General features: G+C 44.2%; 1 protein-coding gene across 3 annotated transcripts in view; it reads left to right on the forward strand.

The window, feature by feature from the left end:
* Positions 1–25,947, forward strand: part of BTAF1 (B-TFIID TATA-box binding protein associated factor 1) — a 47,934-nt gene that overhangs the window by 4,823 nt on the left and 17,164 nt on the right. The window contains exons 2-21 of one of the 3 annotated variants that reach the window (XM_075258746.1): positions 6,106–6,229; positions 6,302–6,416; positions 8,103–8,249; positions 10,848–11,005; positions 11,123–11,259; positions 11,488–11,617; positions 16,110–16,178; positions 16,600–16,689; positions 17,155–17,250; positions 17,535–17,711; positions 17,843–17,989; positions 18,534–18,658; positions 19,011–19,131; positions 19,248–19,352; positions 19,441–19,590; positions 20,225–20,367; positions 21,887–22,061; positions 23,187–23,390; positions 23,831–24,254; positions 25,403–25,593. In XM_075258746.1, coding sequence (XP_075114847.1) covers positions 6,106–6,229; positions 6,302–6,416; positions 8,103–8,249; positions 10,848–11,005; positions 11,123–11,259; positions 11,488–11,617; positions 16,110–16,178; positions 16,600–16,689; positions 17,155–17,250; positions 17,535–17,711; positions 17,843–17,989; positions 18,534–18,658; positions 19,011–19,131; positions 19,248–19,352; positions 19,441–19,590; positions 20,225–20,367; positions 21,887–22,061; positions 23,187–23,390; positions 23,831–24,254; positions 25,403–25,593 — 3,028 coding nt within the window. The remainder of the gene's footprint in view (positions 1–6,105; positions 6,230–6,301; positions 6,417–8,102; positions 8,250–10,847; positions 11,006–11,122; positions 11,260–11,487; positions 11,618–16,109; positions 16,179–16,599; positions 16,690–17,154; positions 17,251–17,534; positions 17,712–17,842; positions 17,990–18,533; positions 18,659–19,010; positions 19,132–19,247; positions 19,353–19,440; positions 19,591–20,224; positions 20,368–21,886; positions 22,062–23,186; positions 23,391–23,830; positions 24,255–25,402; positions 25,594–25,947) is intronic. The other 2 variants (XM_075258748.1, XM_075258747.1) reach the window with 2 other exon arrangements.

The following is a 25,947-nucleotide window of genomic DNA, read 5'->3' on the forward strand; positions in this document are numbered from 1 at the left end:
GTTCACACCACAGGGCACTCACTGGGAAAGCTTCCGGTGCCTGTCTAAGATCATGGTGAGTGAACAGTGCCTACTTGTGTCACCATATACCTCCAGGGTACCCATTAAACAGTGTGACTATATCCCATATCCTACCAGTGTTCAGTTGTCTATACGCGCATGGTGTTAGCATGATGCTTGAATGATCCATTTAGGACAATGCTTTTTGTAATGGGTGCACGGGTTTATACACTCTTATATATGTGCCTGTATGAGGGCAAGTTATAAAGGAAATCTCCCACTTTGGTATTACAGATCATTGAGCTTCTAATGGGACTGAAATCTGCAAGTCATAGTAGAAAGTGATACGTGAAGCCGAGCGTTGCATAGAGTGAATGGTCCTGGAAAGGCAGCAGCTACTTAGTCCTTGTCTTGTAGTGGAGCTGGCCAGAGATGCCAATAATGCCATGCGTCTTATTCTAATGGGCTCATCACTTACCCGAGGGGATGTCCTTGCCAAGGCGGTTTACTGCAGTCTGCCTATCTCTGTATGTGGGACACTTCTATTACTCTATGGCTGGTTTTGATGCATAATTTATTTGCACATCGGATAATTTTTGCAACCGCAGATGCCGGCATTGATCCTAATCCTATGGCAGTCTACTGCTGTGATAAACCTCTGAATTAGGGCAAGTACTGAATATACTTTACCCACTAAGAGACCAGTAGAAGTAGCTGTGTATGTAGTTTAGTAGGGCATCCTATCTATCTATCTATCTATCTATCTATCTATCTATCTATCTATCTATCATCTATTTATCCCCTTTATTTTAGGGCTCCAGTGTCAGGGGTCCTTTAGGACATATGGACACCATAGATGGGTCTATTGCCAGGGATGGGGTATTAATCACAGCAAAGAACTTACTGAACTTGGGAGCAACACGGTGGCTCAGTGGTTAGCACTGCATCCTTGCAGCACTGAAGTCTTGGGTTCGAATCCCCCCAGGAACAACCTCTACAAGGAGTTTGTATGTTCTCCCCGTGTTTGTGTGTCTTTCCTCCCATTCTACAAAGACCTACTGACAAGGGAAAAAAAATACATTGTGATCCCTATATGAGGCTCACAATCTACATTAAAAAGAAAACAACTTTCTGACCCTGCATCATTTTTTTTTTTTTTTTTTTGCACTGTGTATTTCAGCATTATTTTATTCCTTTCCTATTTCTGGTATATTGTATTGGGTTAGCAGCCAGCAGTTCTTGGACTTATCCTAATAGAGGTTACAGGCATGGTGTGGGCACCCGGGCCCAACATAGGTCCTCTGGTTGAAGTGGTCAGTGTCTGGTTGAGCACCAAGCCCATTTTACATATTGTAGGGGCCTTGTGTATTGCAGCTAAGCCCCTTTTTGCTTGTGTAGGACTGAGCTGCTGTCGTGCAGTGACCGATATCCATTACTTATTGGGCGCAGGAAGAGGCTGCAGCGCTTATGAGTTCTATGGCTTCTCGAAACAGCTGAGCAAAGGGGTTTCTGGGTGTCAGACCCCCACCCTTCACACAATTGTGACCGATCTTAAGGATATGTTTTGAATGAAGTCCTTAATCCATTTAGGCAGAAACTTTTCTTTGTAACCTAAACCATTCCAGAGAGAATCCTCTTTATATGGATGGGTAAGTGAACCTGCAAGTGCACTGTGTTAGGGGGTCTGCTTTGTCTTCAGATGGCTGAGGCTGATGACGACATCATGTTGGGTCATATGATGTGAGCGTCGTAACACCAATATATAAACATTAGAGAGACCCTCTCGGTTTAGGTGATCTCCTGGGGTCCCGGATGTCAGACCCTGCTGATTGAATATTGATGGATTGTCATATGGATAGATCATCAATACTAGAAATCAGATAATCCCTTTAAAGGCCCCTGCATAGCAGAATTATTGGTTTGTGAGGCATCTCTTGGGGTCCTTTAAATCTGTTTAAATGTTGAACCTGATAATGCTAAACTGGCCAGATCCCTATATGACATCTGCCTTGGGTTATGTATTGAGGAAGGGGCTACATATAGCATTGTCATGGAGCTATAGATGTACCAAGCTGTGGGAAACTACACAATATTGAGTTTTATTCGCTACTTAAATGTCCGGACACAATTTTGGTCAGTGATCGGGTCTTTTGGGTCAGAACGTATCCGATCTATGTAACATACTGAATAGTACATGTGAATGTAAAGTAACTTTGCAGCAATTGGCGCAATGTACTACTAAGCATAAGATGAAAACTACTTGTATAAGGAAGCCATCCGTGTACAGCAAGTTCTGAGAACAGTCTCTACGCTGTCTGGCATAGAGCTGGAGGGTATGTTTGCAATGTCTATTCCCACTCCGTACAGCAAACATGATTGTTGGCAGTGCCAGTATGTGCCGGTCTATTGCACATGAAACTTAATATATCCAGAAGGCCTCCCATTCGTCTGTATTGCCACAGTAAATGGTAGCTTTCTCCATGATCTCTACAGGGCAAAACTTGCTTTATGAGACGAGTTTCCAGACTAAATATCCTAAAGGTGTATCTTTCTGCAGTTTTCATAGAGTTGCCTCACTTGTGGGGAGTTTCGTCTAAGGGCGCAAGGCTCATTTTTTTGGAGTCTATTCACAAGAGTTTCCACTCTTCATAGCCTGTTCTTAGGATAGTCCAACAATAGTATATCTGCAGACAACACAATCTCTGCAGATCACCTGTATGGACATGGCGCGGCTCTCTGATCAGAGCCCACAATGTTAACATTACCTTCTGCGTGCTATCTGTAGTGATGGGTAGAAGTGTTAGAGTTCTGTCCCACTGATGTCTGACACAGCGCTGCAGTACCTACAGTCGCCGCTACAGTCTAGACCAGGGGTCCTCAAACTGCGGCACCTCTGTCCGGCCCGCCGACAACGCCGGCAGGCGTGCATTTATAATGAAGCTCCTGGGGAGATCGGGCCAGGCCATGGAGTGCACGTCACCGCTCCTGATGTCTGTGCGACCTGCGCTGCTTCCAGTGTCCGCCTGTCACCTCACTTGTATGCGATGTAAGGAGGATACAGGAGGCACTGCTCCTTATGTCTGCGTGGCCTGATCTACTTCCTTACATGGCATACATGCAATGTGACAGGTGGACATTGGAGGCAGCGCAGGTCGCACAGAGCTCGGGAGCAGTGCCCTCCAATAGGTAAAGTGAAGCGCGCTGTCTCCATGGCCTGGCCCAATATAGTCAACTGTGCCCCTCCATCACTTCATCAGTCAGGTCGTAACGTGACCTGACGCAGCCCAAATTACAGTAAGCAATGCCACTACCGTACTACTGTTTGCTGTGCCGCTCAGCAGTGGTCTCGCTGGTCAGGTTTCGTGCCTGCTGCCTTCCTGGACGGACCCTACCTGTGCCGCCTGAAGTAAGCAGTATAATATCTTGCTGTGGGATAAATAACACCTCAGGGGGCGTTCACACTTGTGCTCAGTGTCTGGTGTATGCATTCCGTCGGGTTTCCATCTTCAGTTCCAGCGAAACTGGACAGGGGACGGAAAACCAGTGTCCGCCTGTGGCCTGTCTGCGGTGAAACAGTTTTTTATTTTTTAAGCCGGACACAAAGTCCTGCATGTCTGACTTTGAGTCCGACTAAAAAAAATCTGTTTCCCCGCAGACAGGCCACAGACGGACATTGGGGGGTCACCTTTACAAACCCAATCAATTGAATGGGTTATAAAGGTGACTGCCGGATTTCCGTCCCTGTCCAGTTTCGCTTGGACTGAAGATGGAAACCCGACGGAATGCATACACCAGACACCGAGCACAGGTGTTAACGCCCCCTGAGATTGACAATTGAGCGTCCCCCTCCACCCCACGGTTGCATTCATCTCCATTTTATTCTCAATAACACATAGGAATAAGAAGAGGACCTTTCATCAGATTAGGCACAGGCAGTTCTATATACTGCTGAATTCAGCGCACTGTTGGCTTTCCAGCAGTATATAGAACTGCCTGTGCCCAATCTGATGAAAAGTCCTCTTTAAGAAAGACATCTAAAAGTAGAAGAATAGACTTTCTTAAGGCTATTCCCATGTGTTATCGAGGAAAAAAATATAGTTTAAAGGGATTCTACCATTAAAATTACATTTCGGCCCTCCAATGGTCCGAGGGACAGTGAACTGGCCCACTATTTAAAAAGTTTGAGGACCCCTGGTCTATACGTTGTGCTAGCCGAGCTGCTCACTAGCCATAAACATTAGTGCTTCTGTATAAGTGATTGGCACAGATCATATAGTCTGATCCCTGCAGATCTGATATTAATGGTCTATCCTAAGGCTCAGCCATAACTGGCAAATCCCTTTAATAGTCTACAAATTTATATATGGTTCTCTTCATGAGAACACCTCTTTAACATTGACACTTTATTTTGTTAGTATGTGATCTGTGAGTATAATGGACCCTGCTGTGCTTGGATGCAGATGTTGGTGTCAGGGCACGCCTCGCCTCGGACTCTCTTGTTATACATGAAGTTGTCTGGTAAAGATGTGGTCTACAGATTGTGTATGTACATAGCATAAAACAAAGGCAGGAAGCTTTGATGGAGGGTGGAGTGATGTTGTGACAGGTTTTATTGCCGAGTATACTTGATGGTATTTTATAATGTAGAGTATGTGTGGTTAGCTGATGCTTAGTCATTTGTCAGACTAGTTGCTCTGTGTTTCTAAGGCTAGGTTCACACCAGCACTTGAACTCCGTTTGGGTCTTCTGTTCCCGAGAGAAAAAAAAAAAGCCTTTTTTTGGGTGGAAACCTGATGAACTTGGTCAGATTTGAGCCCAGACCCCTAGTGCTGTAAAGCCGTGTGATGGCCTCTTCTCAATGTTGGGTTTTTGCGCGCTCCTCTGTTCTCTGCAGGGCAGCCTTATAGTAATGGCTTTGTGCACTGTAGACTCCTTATACAGGGTAGTAGGGCCTCATATACAGCACTGGGTGGTCACGCTGGCAAGGGGGGTCTAACTTGTGGCTCAATCACTACTTCGCTTGTAGCTTTTGGTTGCAATATCTGTTTTTTTGCTAGTAATATAATGCTAAGGTACGTTCACACTAGCATTGCATCTCCATTATTTGGGTTTGTCGGACTGCTAAAATAGCGGTTACACACGGAGCCCGGCAGATCCCATCGACTAGCTGGGTCCATCGTGGTCCGCCATTTTCAAACTGAAGTCAGAAATTTCCTGCTGCTTGTGGACTTACTGCATTGCTATCCTCCAGCTCCTACATGGCTCTGTGCAACATCAGTGGCTTCCCCTAAGATATCTGCACATGGCCTACCTAGATTCTCCACCTTAACTCTATAAAACTAAATCCCTTCCCAGTCTGCAGATTCAGCACTTGCATAGAAGAATTCTCCTCCTCGCCTTTGTTGAAATAAGACCTAAATATCTGCCGAGTCCACGCACGCTTTAAGCTAAACACTGGGTGCTTTTGCTTGGTAACTTTCCAGCGTTGTCTTGTTTTATGGCTTGCATTTTCGTGTGCCAGTGTTTGCCATGTTGTATAACGCAAGCATTCTGCACATTATGATAAGTTCCTATTATGTGAGGTACATTTTCCATTGAAGGCGAGCACCAACGTCATCCATGACCGGATACCTGGCAGCAGGCAGTAGTTTGTTTGTTCATTTTAGTATGTAAACATTTCTGCTTCGCGCTCATCTTTTTCGCTTTTTGATGGGGTTTTTTTTTTTTTTTGTATCCCGAAAAAAAAAAAAAAAAAAAATAATCTTAATTTGTTAGTGTAAAATCAGCAAAAGTCAAAAGTTTTATCAATTGCCATAAAGCAGAAACAGGAATGTCTTGTCCGATGTCTTCTCTAATGTCTTGTTTACTCCAACCAGGGTACTTGGAGCCCCTGTTGATGTGGTTGTGGGAGTCCCAATGGTTAAACATCTCTTGATAGGTGACCTTTTAGATCTAGTCTGCAGTTCGGCCAGGGTCACTGGTGGCTAGCCATGGCCTGCCATATGAATAGCCCTCTCTGCTGAAGCGTCCTGTAATAATTCATAATTACAATAATTTTCTGCACCTTTTGTCTTTAACCCTTGCTACTTCCTTCTGTCCTTTTAGATTAGACCGCCTCTTTATATTACTGGATACTGGGACAACCCCAGTAACCAGGAAAGCGGCGGCGCAGCAGCTGGGAGAAGTTGTCAAATTGCATCCTCATGAACTCAACAACCTACTAAATAAGGTGGGACCCTCTCCTCATTCTGTTACCCACCAGCATGGTACACCTCTTCTAACATACTCTCCTCCGCTTCAGGTCCTCATGTACCTGCGCAGTCCAAACTGGGATACACGTATAGCAGCTGGGCAAGCTGTCGAAGCTATTGTGAAAAATGTTCCAGACTGGAGCCCAGCAGCTAGAATAAAGAAAGGTAAGTGAACTGGAAAGCTGTGTTCAGAAATTTTGTCTTATTCCTTGTTACAGTCGGAGCATTAGTCTTATCTCCTAGTGAGGACTTATAGGGACCAGACCTCTGAGGGTAATGGGGCTGCATGACGGAGCCTCTTCAGGTTTTTCCCTGTACAGCAGCACCCACGACAGAGGTGTCTGTCACCAGAACCAAGCATATCAATACAACCCCACATCTTTTTTTTTTTTTTTTTTTTTTTTTTTTTTAAATCCAACAAGTTTTATTGATTTTCCAAATGTTTATGGGGTTACAGAAAAAAGAAAAGGGTAGGGGTACATCAGGTTGATAAACAATGTGGGCTAGAGATAGCTATAAAGATAACAACATTATAACATAACAACAACACATCCAAACAGACTAATGTGTAATATGTGAGCAGGTTCTGAGTCTGCAGCTTCCATGGCAATATAGTGTTCACTTGGTCGGGCAAATATGTGATGTTAGGGCGGTTAAGGTATGTGAGAGATTGGGGGGGGGGGGGAAAGGAAAGAGGGGGTCGGTAGAGAGGAAGGGTGTAGCTATCCTCCAATAGATCAGTAAGGCTTAAGCGGTATAGACAGTGGGTGTGGTGTCACCCTGGTAATCCTAAGCGAGGTAAGGTTGCACAGGTCAGGAGGAAGAGCAAATCATGTTTTCAGCCATGGCGCCCAGATTTCATTATATTTCTCAATTCGCCTGTCTGACCAGGCAACCAAGTCTTCGACGCCTGCAAGTTCCTGTACCTTCGATTCCCAAAGTGATAGCGGGGACAACCCCACATCTTACGCTGGGTTCACACCAGCGTTTGGCACTCCGTATTAGGTTTCCGTCTTCTGCCAGCAGAAGATGGAAACCTGTCATGCAGAGTCCGGCTGTGAGCATTTTGAGCTCTCTGCAGCGAAACCGGTTTTTTTTTTTTAAACCGGACACGAAGTACTGCCTGTCCAACTCAGTCCGGTTGAAAAAAAACAAAAAAAAAACCTGTTTTGCCACTGAGGGCATAAAATGCTCACCGGCGCTCACGGCCGGACACTTTTCAAACCCATTCAAATGACTGGGTTTGACAAATGCCTGCAGGTTTCAGTCTCCTGCCCTGTTTTGTGCAGGAAACGGAAACCTGCAGAACGAAGTCCCAGGCGCAGATGTGAACGAGCCCTTAGGGTCCCCTTCCCATTGTGAATCGCTGCCTCCATTGTGAACGTTGCTGATTTTGTCAATGTACATATGAGATCTTCTGAGCAATGGGGTTGCAGGGGGGGGGGATTGTCATTGCTCCAAAGAGGTAAGTGGCAATGCCCTCGTTACTCTAAAGAGCTTATTCGCATATTGACAAATGGTCAATATCTTTGCAGTGATTTACAAGGGGAAAATACATTGGACTATGGTGCAGTTGTCACTAGGACAGAGCTCTGCCACCTCTTTATTTCCAGGATCAGAGGAGATCCCAGGAATATGACATCACTTTGAGAATACTCAAGTCATATTATCTAATCTCTATATAAAACTTTTTTTTGGATGAAGGGGGGTGGGGAGAAAGAACTTTCCTTAAGTCAATCCTCCTCCTGGTTTTTCTTTGTGAAAGGTCTGGCCTGTAAAACTAACTGTGCAAGTGCTTTTATATAATCCAAAGGGTAAAATGTCTTCATATACTCTTATGTTCACTTTCAGAGGCAGGGTCAGAGTGTTCGAATGATGAGTCTTCTGCATCAGACCGGCTGAACTTTGGAAGGTTTGATATATCCAAGTTACTGCGGCACGGGGCTTCACTGCTCGGCTCTGCTGGTGTTGAGTTTGAAGTGCAAGAAGACAAATCAGGTAAGTCTTCTGACTTACATCTGTATCTTAGAAAATGATGTTGTGCGTGTTCCAGCTCATGTTTGTTGTAGGCAAAGTCCTTTTTCAGATAGCAGTGTTTAGTCTGTATATTGCTTCAGTATTTGTAAACCAAAATGAGTGAATTATAATTAGAATATAAATTTTCGGACCTCTACCAGTTCTAGGTTCCTCTCTGGTTTTTGGCTTAGAAATATTGAGACAGTCCTAATAAGATATTAACAGGCTTTGTTCAGACAACAGTATGCCAAACTTTGGGTTCATTTACAGCGACTCATGTGAGTCTCAGAACAAGTACTGGTCAATGATATAGTGAGCAGATGATACTCGTTTAATGGGAATTCTCACATCCCAATGTGAACTGTATAGGGCATGCGATCATTAATATGACCATCTCCTATCCAGTGTACGTTACGTCAGCTACACAACCCCTATTTGCACAGGGATGTGCTGCCATACAACATGCATCATGTATGTGGCGATCAAGCTTTGGCTTTCTCTTCAGCTGATTGGTGCCATGTTTGGACATGCCGAAAATCCACCAACTTTTTTTTACATGGGCTGGTAAACTGTAACAGTGTGTCCCACGAAATATAACTCTCAAACACTATATTAAGCATGTGTAACAGGAATGAATGTCTAAAATTTCCCTGATGGGCAGACTTCATGTAGTAAGATGACAATTGAGGTGTTTACATGAATTTCATCATGTCAGACAAACAGGTAATACCCCGCTCCTCTGGGAGATGCAGTGAGCAGCTGGTTCTTTCCTTGATCTCCCCTTGGTCGCTATAGCCTTCAGCACAACTGCTCCAAGTCGCTGATGTTTTGACAGCAATCCCTATCTTTGCATGTTGTCTGCTACGCCTGTCCTTACTTCAGATATGTGACTGCCCTGTTTCCTCACGGCACGTGCTCCCCTTTATATACCCTGCCTGTTGTGATCGCTCCTTTACTATGACCTTTAGCAAGCCTATGGCTGAGGAACAGAAATGTGATGTTTATTCCCATTGTAAGCATTCATGGCATATCCAATAGATAAGTGCCTGATAGGTTTGTGACCATGTCGCCATTGAGCTTTGTGATGACTGCAGTGTGGGGTCACCTCTGGATATGCCATAAATATTTAAAGGAATTGTCCGCCCTTTAATAACACTTCGTTTGTAGATGATAAATTAAACTTGTTTACCATTATGCAGCGGAACGACTAATAGCAATGGCTTCCTTCTCCGTGGAAGGTTATTTCTATTGGCCAATATGCAGAGACATGACTGAGCATGTGTGTCCACGAGCGCTCATGTCATTACACAGACATGCACTTTGCTATACACGCCGACAACCCGCTGCTGCCATACTATGTAAATGTCATAACTCACTGGATCTTTAAATGGCAGGCATCTCTGTTATGCAGAATGAAAATGACACAAACAGTGCGACAAAGCCTTTAGGGTCTGTGTACTGCCTTAAGAGAATGCACAGCTCGAAAGTAAATCCGGGAGTCTGGGGGGGGGGGGGGTATAGCCTGTAAACATCACAAACAGCCTTGGCCTGTTCATAGCCGGGGGCTTGTCAGAGGGGGTGATCCTGCAGTCATATGTGCCCTAACCTCTGTAGTTTTATCATATGCTGAGCGTCTGTTTGTATCTCCAGCTCTACAAGAGCTTGCCACGTGTCAAACAAATGTCCATTTTCTCCTTTCTAACTGTATATATGAATCCATACAGCTCTACTATTCTGTGCAAGAAAACCTTTCTCTCCTATATCCTAATGTGATCAACCCTTGCACCAAATCTACATCCCCCCTAAGGAGTCTTTTGACTATTTAAGGCTGCTTGATCTTTAAGGCGACAGAGCCAGTACGCCGAAGGCTAGACCCGCGTAGTTCATTCATCAGACTGTTTGTAAACTTAATAGCTGTGTGCTTTACAATAATGAAATAAAGGTTAATTTACATAGTTCATTTATTATATGGCTTTGTTCCCTGTGTACACAGCATAGTTCTCTGCAGAAAGCCACGTCTATTAGGTGCAGGAGATCAGTCTAGCTCTCTTTAGATTGACTTGTTCACCAGCACTTTGCTCATCCGACATGCATTCACATTGCTATACATTCTGTGTGCTCTGCCGTGCCCTACTATGTCAGGCTAGGTTTACACTAACGCTCGCTCTACGTTCGGGGATTCAATTTCCCATTTCGCTTGAAAAACGTGCGGAGAAAAGTCTTGTATGCCAGACTTTTCTATCTGCTTTTTTTCATCCAGAGTCCATTATACTCTATGGGGTCCATGGTAAGAGGACTGGTTTCCGTATTTCACGGAAACCCGATGAACAGAAACCCCTGACACTGGTGTGAAGCCTAGCGTAAGTAAACGTCAGAACGGCTCACCATGCAACATAACAGTGTTGCTCTTTCGCATAGTGTGCAATGATGGTAAATGGAGAAGCCTTGTGACTCTGCTGCATTCACCATCATTGCTTGCTACTGGCAGTGCAAAAGTCAACATGTGGCCTTAGTCTAAAAATGTACTGCTGCCTCTTTTGGATTTTCTGTCAATGACTATGAAACTTCATTTTCTTCTAGGAGATGTAGACCCCAAGGAAAGGATAGCTCGGCAAAGGAAACTATTACAGAGAAAACTGGGGCTTGACATGGGAGCCGCCATAGGCATGAACACCGAGGAGCTATTTAATGATGAAGACTTGGACTACCTGCCAGCAAATACACTGGTTATTAAACCTGTAGGTAAAAGTTCTGTTGTCTTTGGTATCTGATAAGAATTCCTTTCTTTATGTGCATGATCTCTACGAAGTCTTTGACTTGTTAGACCCCTGTATATTGTATTTTCTATTTTCTAGGCTCTTCAGGCAGCGGAGTTCATAGACACTGAATTTCTCCCCGGGATGAGTAACAGACAGAAGAACAAAGCAAAGCGTATGGCTAAGCTTATTGCCAAGCAGAGGTCCCGGGATGTGTCAGATGCGAATGAAAAGAGGTGCATTATTTTTCTTACGCTTTTACGCGCATTTTTCTAGCTTCGCAGTATTGATGGCCTGTCCTTACAATAGTCCCGAGATATCGGTTCTGTGCATATCTTGCCAGACCCTCCAAACTGGTTTTTGTTGTGGCTGCTATGTTGGATACAAGTCAGTTTACCTGCGCGCCCTCTGCTTTCTAGTACGTGAGTGTGAACCATTTTTAATTATTCTCTTACTTTTTCTAGCAGCGACAGTACAGATGGGGAGCCAGAGGAAAAGCGGAGGAAAGTAACCAATGTTGTTATCCCTCAGCCAGCCACAGAATCCAAGGTTTTGATAGACAACATCCCTGACAACTCTTCCTCCTTTGATGAGGTACGCGATCTCAACCCTTTTTTTTGGAGTGCCAAAAAGCTGTCTTGTGTTACTTGTCTTTGTCTTTATCTGGCGCTGGTCTACGGTGATCGCAAAAAGGGGGACATTTTATTAAAGCTCTAACAGGCTTTTGGTTTAAAGAAATAAAAGGTCACAAACTTTGACTTTGACAGCTTGTGTGCAAAATCTTATGCGCTTTTTTTTTTTTTTTTTTTTTTCTTCCCACTTCCTGTTTTTATGCGGTAATAAAGATTCAGTGTTTACTTGAGGCGGCACTATAGCTGTCTGCAGCCTCACAAATGCGCTATAAATTACTCTGTAAATTATTGTCAAAATCTGTGCCAGCTCATAGATGGGGAGGCAGTCAAAGATTTGGCAGGCTGGTACAACTCCAGTGCAAGTCAAATGAAGACTACTGTATGGCACTCCAGTCAGGGAAGGTTCATACTGAGGAGTTTGAGCTGGTTTTCCCAAGTTTGCACATTTGTGAGCAAGGTTATGGAGTCAGGGCCAATAGGCCATACATTCCCTTACATACTCTTTCCTGATATCTGCCGGGTCCCTTTCCTTATCGAACGCATGTTATACGTCCTCCTAGGATGGCACTCTTATAACCAAGGATGTATCTAATAGTAATGCTGATATCTCAGGGATTGGTTGGGGCTATGAAGATGCTTTAGGATCCATTTTAAAGATGAGATATTTATAAAATCCCTTTCAGATCCAGAGCAATTGACTGTTGAAAACGCTAATAGGCCTTGAGATCCCGACAGCGTTTTTAACAGCCATTCGCTCAGAATCTGTAAAGGCTGCCATGAAGATCTTGATATCGTTTTAAAGATAACCCAATGAGACAGATGTAACCTCCAGGTTGTCTACTTTTAAGAAATATATAGGGTTTAGGGATTCAATTGCTTTTCACAAGTTGTGTGGCATGTGGGTTTATTTTTTTGCCCCAGTTCTGGTGAATTTATGAAGTTATGTGCATGCAGGCGTAGGCCTTAGTAATATGAATGAACCCTGCCCATGTTGAACTCTTGTTTTTAGTAGGTTAAATCACAATTGCATTGAAGGTGCCTGTTCGTATACAGTAGCAAGTGGCATTTTGACAATGCTACAGGTGTTTACTTTAATAAAATATATAGTTATGAAGGGGTTAGTATTATATAATTTTATTTTTTTTTTTTAATGTTTCAATTTTTGTTTGTCTCTCAAAACTGAAAATTGCTCTGGCTGCCTGAAGTGTGAAAGATCTGAAGACCCCTGGCAGTGAAAGGGTTAAAGGGTCTCTATCAGCAAAGTCATGCTGATAGAGCCCCACATATGCGTGAATAGCCTTTAAAAAGGCTATTCAGGCACCGTAAATGTCATATTAAACTACCCCCCCCCCCCGTTTAAAAAAGAAATAACCTAAAAAAGAATGTGATCTACTTATGGATCATGCACGCTGGGCGGGCATTCAGGGTGTGTCTTCCTCTTCTTCCCCGCCTCTTCTTCCCCGCCTCTTCTTCCCCGCCTCTTCTTCCCCGCCTCTTCTTCCCCGCCTCTTCTTCCCCGCCTCTTCTTCCCCGCCTCTTCTTCCCCGCCTCTTCTTCCCCGCCTCTTCTTCCCCGCCTCTTCTTCCCCGCCTCTTCTTCCCCGCCTCTTCTTCCCCGCCTCTTCTTCCCCGCCTCTTCTTCCCCGCCTCTTCTTCCCCGCCTCTTCTTCCCCGCCTCTTCTTCCCCGCCTCTTCTTCCCCGCCTCTTCTTCCCCGCCTCTTCTTCCCCGCCTCTTCTTCCCCGCCTCTTCTTCCCCGCCTCTTCTTCCCCGCCTCTTCTTCCCCGCCTCTTCTTCCCCGCCTCTTCTTCCCCGCCTCTTCTTCCCCGCCTCTTCTTCCCCCGATGTCCTCCGGTCCCGTCTTCTTCCAGCGCTCGCTCGTGGACACTGATATTAAAAAAACGGCCTGGGCGCATGCGCAGTAGCATGCGGCTTCTACTACGGCTACTGCGCATGCGCCCAGACTATCACTGTCCGTTCGCGAGCGCTGGAGGAAGACGGGACCAGAGGACATCGGATGAAGAAGAGGCGGGGATGAAGATGAAGACACACCCTGAATGCCCGCCCAGCGTTGCACGTTCGGTAAGTAGAGCACATTCTTTTTTAGGTTATTTTAAAACTGGGGGGTAGTTTAATATAACTTTTACGGTGCCTGAATAGCCTTTTTAAAGGCTATTCATGTATATGTGGGGCTCATCAGCATGATTTTGTTGATAGAGCCCCTTTAAAGATAGTAACCACTTAAACAATGAATACCCGACTCTAATGCCCAGAGTATCTCAAATGTTCCTATTACAGCCGGGAGCCTGAAGAAGGCTGCTAGGCTTGTCATGCGAATGTAGCTATTTAGACTAGTCTGTGGTGTGTTTAAAACGTGAAGGGGGGGAACCTACTGTACAAGTCGAGTTTTTCAGCACAGTTTTTGTGCTGAAAAAGTCCGCCTCAGCTCATACTCGGGTCATTGCAGTAATTCAGCAATATAATACAGACCTGGCATACAGACACTGGGACGGGTGCTGGGCTGCAGCATCGCCACACTCATAGCAGGAGCGTGGTGATGCTGCTCATTTCAAACTGCAGAAGTACTTACGGTACCTCGGCTAGCAGGCCCGCAATACAGACCCCCCCACTCCATCACACGTCAGGTGACATGGCCACATAAGCTCAGCCCCCTGGGGTCTAAGACCCCTAGGGGGTCTAATAAATGCAAAGAATTTAAAAAAAAAAAGTAAAGTATTAGTAAATAAAAAATTCAAATCCTCCCCCTTTCCCTAGAACACATATAAAGCTAATACTGTTAACACTGTGCTCACATACACGTTTAGTTAACCCTGTGTCCAAAAATGCCCGCCCCACAAATCTATAAATATTAAGTATAGGGTATCTGCACTGCTCATATTCCGTCGGGAAGGGGTTAATAGGAGTACTGCAGATACGCTATATTCAGCCAGGCTGAATTCCAAGTGGGGGAAAACAAAAAAACAAAAAAAAAAACAGTCCTCAAGCTCAGGGAAGAGACAGACAGACAACCAAAACACCCCCTCCCCTTCCTCAGCATCTACTGCACCCAAAAACTCCGATTTTAATTTTTGAACTTTTCCAGCAGCTGCTGCATCCCCCCCCCCCCCCCCTCGGCTTATACGCGAGTCAATAAGTTTTCCCAGTTTTTTTTGTGTGGTAAAATTAGGGGGGTCGGATTATATTCAGGTCGGTTTATACTCTAGTATATACAGTATATAAATTTGGTATCCTTGGAATCTCTTCACGTGACCGCTGAGGCCGCTGTGTATAATAACAGTGGAGCGTTCAACATCGTTGAAATTTGCAGTCCATAACAGACTGATGGTTTTTGCATTCATAATATACGGCTGCCTTGTGTGGTGTTGCCAGTTGTCTTTCCTGTGGTGGTCTAAGCGGTTTTAGTAACTTCCTGCAGATGTTTATCGTGCTGCTTTCTATATTCTTTGCTGTAATATCTCTACCTGCAATTTTCAGTAGAAAGTTTTGGCTTTCCTCTCTTCTTAAAGAGGTTGTCCAGGATAAAGTAAGAATTCACCCCTAAACTAAACCCACTCCGAAATGGAATGTCACCACTCCCCCTTCAAATAGATCTCCATCAATACTTACCAAGCCTTTCTGTGTCCAGGAAAAGATAAAGGGAGGGAGGAGAGGCTAGTAATGGGTGGGATAGCTAGGCTAGGGAGACTGGGAGGGAGGAGGGGCTAGTAATGGGTGGGATAGCTAGGCTAGGGAGACTGGGTGGGATAGATAGGCTAGGGAGACTGGGAGGGGTTAGCAATGGGTGGGATAGCTAGGCTAGGGAGACTGGGTGGGATAGATAGGCTAGGGAGACTGGGAGGGGTTAGCAATGGGTGGGATAGCTAGGCTAGGGAGACTGGGAGGGGTTAGCAATGGGTGGGATAGCTAGGCTAGGGAGACTGGGAGGGGTTAGCAATGGGTGGGATAGCTAGGCTAGGGAGACTGGGAGGGGTTAGCAATGGGTGGGATAGCTAGGCTAGGGAGACTGGGAGGGGTTAGTAATGGGCAGGAAAGATTAGCTAGTAAACAAAGAGGGGAGGGTGAGTAGTGAAACAGGGAGGGGCATTTTAACGGAATGAGAGAGGATGGGGGTGGGGTTGAGTGAGAGGGAGTTAGTGTGGAAGATGCACAGGAAGCTACATGGCAAAAAGTTACACCATGTAAACAAATGCAGAGGATGCCAGCAGCAACCAGAAACTCCTAGAAATCACACCAAACACTGCTAAAGGTATATGGGTGTACTTATTAACCCATTACTGGCGCTAACAGACCTTTAAGAAAAATTCTACCTGGAAAACTCCTTTAAGAAGGGGCAAGTCTCTGCAGCTTTTGAACTAGTGACTCTAGTGTGAATGTGTGCCTCACATCTAATGCTTGTGTGTTGTGATCTTTACTATGTCTCCTCCTGTTTCTATAGACAAATGAATGGCCCCTGGAGAGCTTTTGTGATGAGCTTTGTAATGAACTGTTCAATCCGTCTTGGGAGGTGAGTTCAAGTTCTTATATAGACCAGGGGTCAGTAACCTCTAGCACTCCAGATGTTGTGAAACAGCTCCAACATGTTGCATATACTTTCATGGGCGTTCCAAGAACAGCATTGCAAGTATGCATGCTGGGAGTTGTAGTTTTACAACAGCTGGAGAGCTAAAGGTCGCCTACCCCTGATATAAACCTTGTGTTTTTGGTTTTTTTTTTATGTTTGTATAATGGTTTTCTTCTCTAAACTATCAATTGATGATTATATATATATATATATATATATATATATATATATATATATATATATATATATATATATATATAGATATATAGATATAGATATAGATATATACATATATATATATATATATATATATATATATATATATATATATATATAGATATTTATTTATTTTTTTTCTCTTCAGGTCCGTCATGGTGCAGGCATTGGTCTCAGGGAAATACTCAAAGCCCATGGTAGGAGCGGCGGCAAAATTTCTGACAGTACATATGAAGAGGTAAGGCCTGAAAACATTAAAGATAAGAAAATGGCTAATGTTGTATAGAATGGATGGGACTGATCAGAGACTCTTAGCTTTGGGACTCTTAAATTCTGTAGTAAATGTTCAATTCCTTCTTGTAAATCCCATTCACGTATTATACTGTGAATTGTCTCACAGGGTCACTGAGCTGTGCAAGTTGGGGCTGGATTATATATGTACATGTAAACCTGAATCATGTCTGTCTTCCAGTTTGTTCGATAGATGGATACCGAGGATTAGAAAATCTGTCACATCTTATTAAAGATCCATGCCTTTCTCCAGCTTCCTGGCCTTTTTCCCAACACTGATCATATACTTAGAATTCACTACTGACATCTCTGTAGGACTCTGCACAGATGGGTGCCCGCTGATCCCTGACACAAGTATAGAGCTGTCCTTATGGGATAGAATATATTTTTATACTTTATTTCATCCCTGTAGATGGAACAGCAACATCAAGAGTGGCTTGAAGATCTGGCTATTCGTCTCCTGTGTGTCTTTGCTTTAGACCGTTTTGGGGATTTTGTTTCTGATGAAGTAAGTTGGTTATGAAGGTATTTTTGTGCCTTTCTTTGGAACCTTAGACTTGCTCATGGTTTTATCATTAGGCAGGAGGGTTACTGACAGCTCTCTTTAAAGGAACTATCCACTTTTTAATATTCGAGACTAGAGATGAGCCAGTAGTATTCGACTGAATACCTTGCCCTATTAGCTGTGTGCTGTGCAGACATTGTGCTTTGCATTACATTAGATTACATTACCACTCTGTATACTTTCAATCTTTAGAATGTCATTTATTTTTTTGTCTCCCCCCGCTTTAGGTAGTCGCACCAGTACGGGAAACGTGTGCTCAGACGCTGGGTGTTGTCCTAAAGCACATGAATGAAAGTGGGGTTCACAGTACAGTCAAAATCCTTCTGCTCTTATTGACCCAGGAACAATGGGAAATTAGACATGGGGGACTACTAGGAATAAAGTATGCCCTAGCGATCCGTCAGGTAATGGCCTCCTATTACTGGTGCTTTCATCTGTGTCTGGTGCTTGCATTGTTTTTTTGGGGGGTTTGGTATCTTGCTTTTGTTCTTGGCTTTGCTCATTTCCTTGTCTTTTTTGTGTGTTGTCTTTGCAGGATTTAATAAAGACCTTATTACCTAAAGCTCTACCAGCAATAATTAAAGGTCTCCAGGACCTTGATGACGATGTGCGAGCTGTAGCTGCCGCATCCTTAGTGCCTGTTGTGGATAGTCTAGTCAAGTTACAGTTCAAGCAGGTACTTGTATGTATTTTTGTTTTTTATATATATTTGGGGGGACCCTACTTTTTCTATACTGATAGCTGGAGAATTTGGATTGTCATGTGGATGCATGAAATCCAAACAAGTATATAATTTTTCTTTATTTCCCAGCGTTTGGGACAAACTTTTGGGACATATGGACATATGCTCTTAATTTAGTGCAGCATCCTCTTTTTTTTTTTTTTTTTTTTTTTCTCTATTCTCTGCTTTTTTTGGCCAAGCTCCTATTCCAAGAAAAGCTGCATGGGCCCATTCAAATGTATAGGGCCATTTTAACTTTCCCTACATAATCGGTGGGCAAGATATTGTGGTGCTTAGAAGGGGCGGATGTGCTGAGTCTATTTGGGGTCCTTTCATTCTCTGCTTTTGGTGGGGGTTGCAGAGCTCAGACTCCCACAGACAACAATGTTGGTAAATCCTAGCAATATGCCATCACTTTAGAAGGCTGCAGTAATTCATGAACCATATACAAGTGGTGATGATAAACTATTATACACATCTAAGGTTTAACCCTTTTATATTCTAGGTTCCCTTTATTCTCAGCACTTTATGGGATGCACTTCTGGAGTTAGATGACTTGACAGCTTCTACCAATAGCATCATGACCCTCCTTTCGTCTCTCTTAATGTATCCTCAGGTTCAGCAGTGCAAGTAAGTATATGCCAGTCTTTTTATGAGCGTAGAAAGTTTTAATGTTGAGCTTAAAGGGGTTGCCCATGTAAAAATGCATTCCATGGAAATCAATTTTTGCCTGGACAACCCTTTTAATGAAGTCACAGATTTGCAGCAGGCTGGCATTTAAGATTTCCTCCCAGATTCAGGAGTGAAATGATACAACTAATGGGTGGTTATACATTTAGCTTACAGTCTAAAAAACAAAAAAATGCACCAAACCTGCCATCCAGCATAAGCCACTGTGATAAATCTTGCACTTTTTAGCCTGTTTAGTTTTGCACAAAGTATTATAGAAGACTAGTGAATGTGTCCCATTATCTCTTCACAGTATTCAACAGTCCCTTACGATATTGGTTCCACGGGTGTGGCCTTTTCTGCGTCATACTATATCATCTGTTCGAAAGGCAGCCCTGGAAACTTTATGCACTTTATTATCCACCCAGGATCAGGTTGGTAACTGTTTTATAAAAGCCTTTTTAGTATTGACGTTTCATCTTGCGTGCTGCTTTTCTTGACTTGCTTAGAAAAAAATTCACAAAATTAAGATCTTCTTTCTCTGTTCCAGAACTCTTCAGGTTGGCTGACCCCTATCTTGCAGGACATGCTGCGGCATATATTTCAGATCTGTATTTTGGAGAGCAACCAGGAAATTCTTGACCTTATACAGAAGGTATGGGCTGCTTGATATATGCTTCTATGATGTGTTTTCTTCCCAGTCCAAGCCTGCTTGTACTGCAATATGCTGTTCTGTTTTCCAGGTGTGGCAAGAGCTCATACACAAAGCTTCTGTGCAGTATGTTGTGGCTGCTGCGTGTCCCTGGATGGGCGCCTGGCTCTGCTTAATGATGCAGCCCGCTCATCTGCCTATTGACTTGAACATGTTGATAGAGGTGAAGCCCAAATCAAAGGTGAGATGGGGAAGTATTGGTTTTAGCAGTGCACTGTCTACCACTGTCTTGGTTTCAAAGGTGTGTGTGTGTGTGTGTGTGTCTTTTTTTTTTTTTTTTTTTTTTTTTTTTTTATGGCTATCCTCAGGATAAGTCATATGTAATAGACCCCTGCTGATCAGCTGTTTGACGGGGCACTTGTATAAGCTATGCAACACCTTCATGATTTACATTGCATACAATTCCTTAGCAGCCTCCATTTCAGAGACCAGGCTGCAATTATATCACTTGCATGATGCTTGCAAGAGTGCTGTAACCTCTCCAAAAAGCTGATCAGCAGCCGAAGATGGGCTAGTTCCTCAATAATGAGAGTGAGGGAAGGATAACCCCTTTTTAAAGCTTTAGTGTATTTAGGAGTTGCTCAGTCTGTGACGCCAATTGTCGGTGCACCCTGAAATCTCGTGGTAACTGCTGGATGATGCTAAACCTTTTCTTGCTGCGATAAAAATATATTGCATGGCATCTATTGAATTCACTTTGTACATCAGTGTAATAAATGAACATGGTAAGAGCTGCAGCATTTATTCTCTGTAAGCCATGTGGACGTGGATTTGGATGGATGAAAGATGGTTAATAAAGTTTAATTTTACTCTAGGAAAAAGCAGGTGGTAAACTCCGTCAAGGCCAAAGCCAAACAAAAGAGGTTACACAGGAATATATTGCTGGCTCAGACAGCGTAACTGAAGATTCTGCCACCAGGGATTACGTGGTGACTCGGGCTCGTCTGGCTGCTGCAAAGTGAGTGTGTGTACAATTGTCAGTTTTGATAGGGAAGTGGGTAAAGCTGTTTAGACCTCTACCCGGCACACATTATGGTGCACTTCAGCTATTTAATTATTCCTGGATTAAGACCGTTTGCAGACAACTGTGCTGCTACCGGCCTGCTGTGACTTAAAAGCATGGGATGTCCCCATGTACTGCGCTTCTGCGGCATCTTTCATTAAATGAATAGGAGCCACGGAAGCACAGGCCGCATAATAGGACATGTCCTTTCTGTTGCACCCCAGATTGTTGGCCTGCACATGGGACAATGAAAATCACGGTCGTGTGTACAGGCCCATAGAAAAGAATGGGTCAGTGTGCTCTCCATGAAGTAAACAGCACACTGACACACCATGGTTGTCTGCAACTGGCCTAAGAGCCATTATTAGAGATGAGCAAGTACTATTTGAAACGGCAGGACATCGGCCCCGGCTGCGTCCATTCATTCCTATGGGTGCGTTCTATTCGAAACTGCTATTTTGAGTAGTACTCGCTCATCTCTAGCCATTATCCATCAGTGTATTCCCTACTCTGGTTAAGATTTAACACCAACATCCCATTTCTATGGAGCCCTGTTTATTACCTTTGTGGTTGTCAACTGAGGCGGCCTCTTGTGGAAGCTCAGACTGTCACATGGCCCAGTACACTGTACCCACCCGAGTAGTGTAGGGTTGGTGGCTACAGGGGAGATAGAAACAAGCTTTGGCCTCCCCAGTTGCCATCAGCAAAAGTATAAACGTGCAGGGGCCCTGGGTGTGTATTAATAAGGGCTAGTTCACACGTGAGTATAAGGGGAGGTTTTTGACAGCGGAATTCGCGTCCAAAACCTCCCCTTATAATGGTGGTCTATGGAGACCGCCGGGCTTCTGTTCTCCGCTAGCGGCGAGCTGCTGCTAGCGGAGAAAAGAAAGGACATGTCCTTTCTTCAGGCGGAAGCCGCGCTGTCTCAGTCGCGCGGCTTCCGCCCCCCGCAGCTCCCTCCTATGTCGGCTCATTCATTTGAGCCGACAGCAGAGGGTTAAGCCGCGACAGCGATTGTCGCGGCGGGCGGGTTTTGACAAGAGAGAGACGCGGCTCGCCGCGTCTCTCTCTGTGTCAGAACCCGCGCGGGCAGTTCACGTGTGAACTAGCCCTAATAGTTCCAGCAGTGAAGGGAATGTATTCCCTGGGCAACCCTTTGAACCTGAAACCTTTGATCTTTAATTTTAATAGTCATTGGCTTACAGCTAAAATGCATAGTAAAATGTGCTAGGCGTTACTGCAATTAAAGCAACAGAAAAGCGCAATGTAAATTCGACCTAAGGGTGCCAGTTCTCTCTGTACCCTTCATTTGAGGCAGCTGTACAGGTGAGGTTGCCACTTGGCTCCCAGCATTAGCACATGGTGGATGCGTCTGGGGCACACGAAGTAAGTCTTGATGAGCCATAATAGGTTATGTCTTCTCTCCGCTGTGGTCCAGGTCAATAAACTGCTTGTTTAATCTCCCCTCTTCCAGATTGCTGGGATCATTATGCTGCTGTATCTGTGATCCCTGTGTCAATACGGCCTCTCAGGAAATAAAACCTGCCGAATCATTAGCTCAGCTGCTCCTCTTTCATCTGAACTCCAAGTCGGCCTTACAGAGGATCAGCGTGGCCCTTGTTATCTGCGAGTGGGCTGCATTGCACAAGGTAATGAGTTGGGTTTGTGGTGATCAAAAAAGAAAACCTTCTACGGTTGCTTAACTACAAAATGTACAAGTTTATAGTTTAATCAATTTAATAAGTATCTTGTAGAATATTACAGAAGATTTCCAGGTGTGTGGGGTTTTTTTTGTTTTTTTTTCTTTGCATCTGAATATAATTAGAGATGAGCGCGCCCTGTTCGGATCAGCCGTTCCAAACAGCACACTCCCATAGAAATGAATGGAAGCACCTGGCACGTACACTTTGCCGGCGGCCGGTCGCCGTGCCAGGTGCTTCCATTCATTTCTATGGGAGCGTGCTGTTCGGAACGGCTGATCCGAACAGTGTTCGCTCATCTCTACATATAATCGGTGTGTGACCATAAATATAGTTTTAATCTATGTAGTATAGGTACATATTAAAGGGATTGCCTGTGTTTTACTAACAATGGTAAAATGGCTGAAGCTAGTGAATACTGGCATGAAAGGCCCTAAGGGTATGTCGACATAGCAGAATTTGGTGCTGAATCCACCCTTGTGATTAATGGAGGTAGACCTGAAAAATGAGCGTCCTGTCCGATCTTACCCTGGGTTATTTGTGAGCCACTCGCTAGATTCGACCCATTCATCTGCCCCTGATTCCTCCTCAATTTCCCCCATGTGACCATGCCCAAACTCCCCTCAACTTACTAGTTCTAGGATGATCCCTGCACATGGTTTGTGTGTAAACTATGGTTGACACTGTCTATATAGGTCAAGGGGTTTACCCAGATGACTACTTTCCTAGCACTGAAAACCATGGGCACATGTTTCCTATATGTGCTTTTCTCTGGTGTAGTAAAGATACAGTGGGAGACAGTCACTTGGGAAATTACATGACCACCTCCATCTTGGAAACCTCCTGCATTCACACTATGGGGCCACAATGTGGGGCCTGCAACTGTGAGTAAGTGGTAAGAAATGAAGGGGGTACGCACCAATTTAGGCCATGTTACAGCTATATTGGAAAGTGACTAATCCCTTTAATAGCTAGCATGTATATGTATAGTGGTTTCACAAGGATCTTCATGTTTGCTTTAAGAGAAAATCACATTAAGGATGTTGCAAATATTTATTTTTATTTTTAATACAGGAGTGCAAGACCGTAGGCCACGCTGTCCAGCCACGTCTGCTTGCAGTTTTGTCAGAGCATCTGTATTATGATGAAATAGCAATACCCTTCACCCGGATGCAGAATGAGTGCAAACAACTAATTTCCTCCCTTGCGGATGCAAACATAGATGTCCGGAGCAAAGTAAACTGCAGTGTATTTACAATAGACCAAGCTCATGAACTGGTGAGTGTGGTGGTGGCAATACCAGAAAGTGTGATGTCTGTGTAGCGGTGACCTCAATCCAGAAACTGAATGGGGCAGGTTTACTAATACTGTCTAAAGGTTTGATATTGTAAATTTAGACTAGACAGTCTTAAAGGAGGTTGCCCCAATGTGGGGCAAAAAAATGTGTGGTTGAATGAGTGACATCAGAGTGTTATCCGAGTACATTCTGTGGTGTGCTAAGCTCCATTGGGGCTTCTCATGTGTTTTGTCATATCAACATGGTCAGGGAGCGCTAATACATGGGGTTCCCGAGTGTTGGACCTTTAATTGATTTCCTATCCTAAAGAGAGGCCATAAATGAAAATGTACCAGAGAACTCCTTGAGATCATTGTATTATTGCTTTGCATGGACTCCTTTCAGCCAAACCACTAAACTGATCTCTTTGGCGTGTTCCTAGGTAACATCTATCTTCAGTGAAGCAACAGCACCTCTGCGGGGCAATGCTAAAGTCTACCAGCACCTAGATGGAAAAAGACAGCAAGTGCAGTTGACTGTAATGGAAACCAATCAGGAATGGCAGGTCCTTCAGCTCCGGGTGCACACCTTCGCTGCCTGCGCAATAGTCAGCCTCATGCAGCTACCCGAGAAACTTAATCCTATTATCAAACCATTAATGGAGGCCGTGAAGAAAGAAGAGAACACAGTGGTGCAGAACTACGCCGCCTCCTATATCGCAAAGCTGCTTCAGCAGTGTATCGAAAGGACGCCTTGCCCAAATCCCAAAATTGTTAAAAATCTTTGTAGTTCGGTGTGTGTGGACTCCGGCATCACCCCCTCTGTGAGTTGTCCTACCCCATCCATGAACAATACAGATGTGAAAGGTATGTCTACATGCAAGCTAATGATCGTGTAATAAGTGATAATGGATGGCTGTTGGCTAAACGAACATTTGGCCAATGGCTGTTGCAGATGTATGGATTCCTTTAGGCCAGGGGTAGGGAACGTTCGGCTCTCCAGCTGTTGCAAAACTACAACTCCCAGCATGCATACTTGCTCTGCTGTTCTTGGAACTCCCATGGAAGTGAATGGAGCATGCTGGGAGTTGTAGTTTCACAGCATCTGGAGAGCCAAAGGTTCCCTACCCCTGCTTTAGGCCGAGGCCCTGTGTTGTGGAAAAGCTGTGTTTGTGTCCCCTCTATTAACCAAACCCAGGAGTGACTACAAAAAGAATGGAAACTAGTAAACTATTAAGCTATACTACTTCCTTCTGCTCAATCCACTTCTGGCTTTGGCTCAAAAAAAAAAAAAAAAAAATGCAGCCAAAAAAAAGCAATGCAGGGCCTTGGTAGCTCCACCTAATGTCCCAGACGTCACCGGTCGGCCGGGCTCGGTCTGTATTATCTACAGAGCTTGATCTCCTTCTTTATGGCATTTTGCACAGATTGTTCGCCTGGCTTTAACCCTTATCCTAATATTTATTTTAATCCTTCACTGAACAGCATTAGAAGGATTTTTATATCGTCTCTTCCCCTTCTCCCGTGTACAGAGTACTCATGGAAACAAGGTAGTCCCAAGGTGTTTTATTGTAATGCTATAGTTTTGTTTGCTTTTGTGAATTTACTATTGCCACAGTAAAATATCAACCCTCTGTATTGACAGCAGCTCTCTAGAGTTGTAGGGAGGCTCTGATAGGATCCGACAGTCTTCTGGCAGTGCAGGTCTCATTCGGCCATATGTAATTGGTTTCTGATCGGTGCACACATTGCGGGGTAAAAAGCTGTGATCTATTTAGCTGTGGTTCCCCATATCGAGGGGGTGGTGAGAGCCTTAGGACCTGCAGGTCATGTGACTGCTCCTTTATAGCTTGTGACCGTGTCACCAAGAGATTATAACTTTATGGTCACGTACCAAGGGGCGTATTGCAAAAGAGCAGAAATCTCGATACAAGAATACTTATCGGCACGTTCAGACTAGAAGACCTTTTTCTGTAACTTTTTTTTGTGTATAACTTTTAAATTTTTATATGAAGTATCAAATTCAGAAAAAGATGGCGTGTGTCACAATGTCACGAAGCACAGAGGAATCATCACCCTGTACAGACACCAACAAGCTGCTTTTGCAGTTACTAGCCGACGGGGCCCAGCACCCAAAGCTTCAAGGTCCCAGGTGGCGGACTTACCCACTGGCAGCGGCGTCCACACACCCACAGAGAGCGACGAGGTATTTATAGCCTTTCATGTTGTAAGTGTTACAGTTTCTACAAAGGGAAGAGGCATTCGCGCCATTATTATCCCCGGGATCCATACAGAAGACGTGCAAGCTGATATTAAATCACTAGTATACAATCACATTAACACCTTTCCTATATAAATGTGTGGCCCTGGGATGTGACCTGTAACCCTCTCTTACTCCAGTGTGATTCCTAATCTAAAGCTGATAGCAGTCTGTTAACCCTTTGTGATGTCAGTGTTTCATACAGGATTTCGAGGTGTTTTGATTTTGCACAGGTCCCCAGGCTGTCACAAGGTAATGCTGTAGTGTGGCCAGATATGTGCTAACACCTGCCTGGGCCGC

The sequence above is a fragment of the Leptodactylus fuscus genome, chromosome 10, assembly GCF_031893055.1.
Source record: "Leptodactylus fuscus isolate aLepFus1 chromosome 10, aLepFus1.hap2, whole genome shotgun sequence".
NCBI lineage: Eukaryota > Metazoa > Chordata > Amphibia > Anura > Leptodactylidae > Leptodactylus > Leptodactylus fuscus.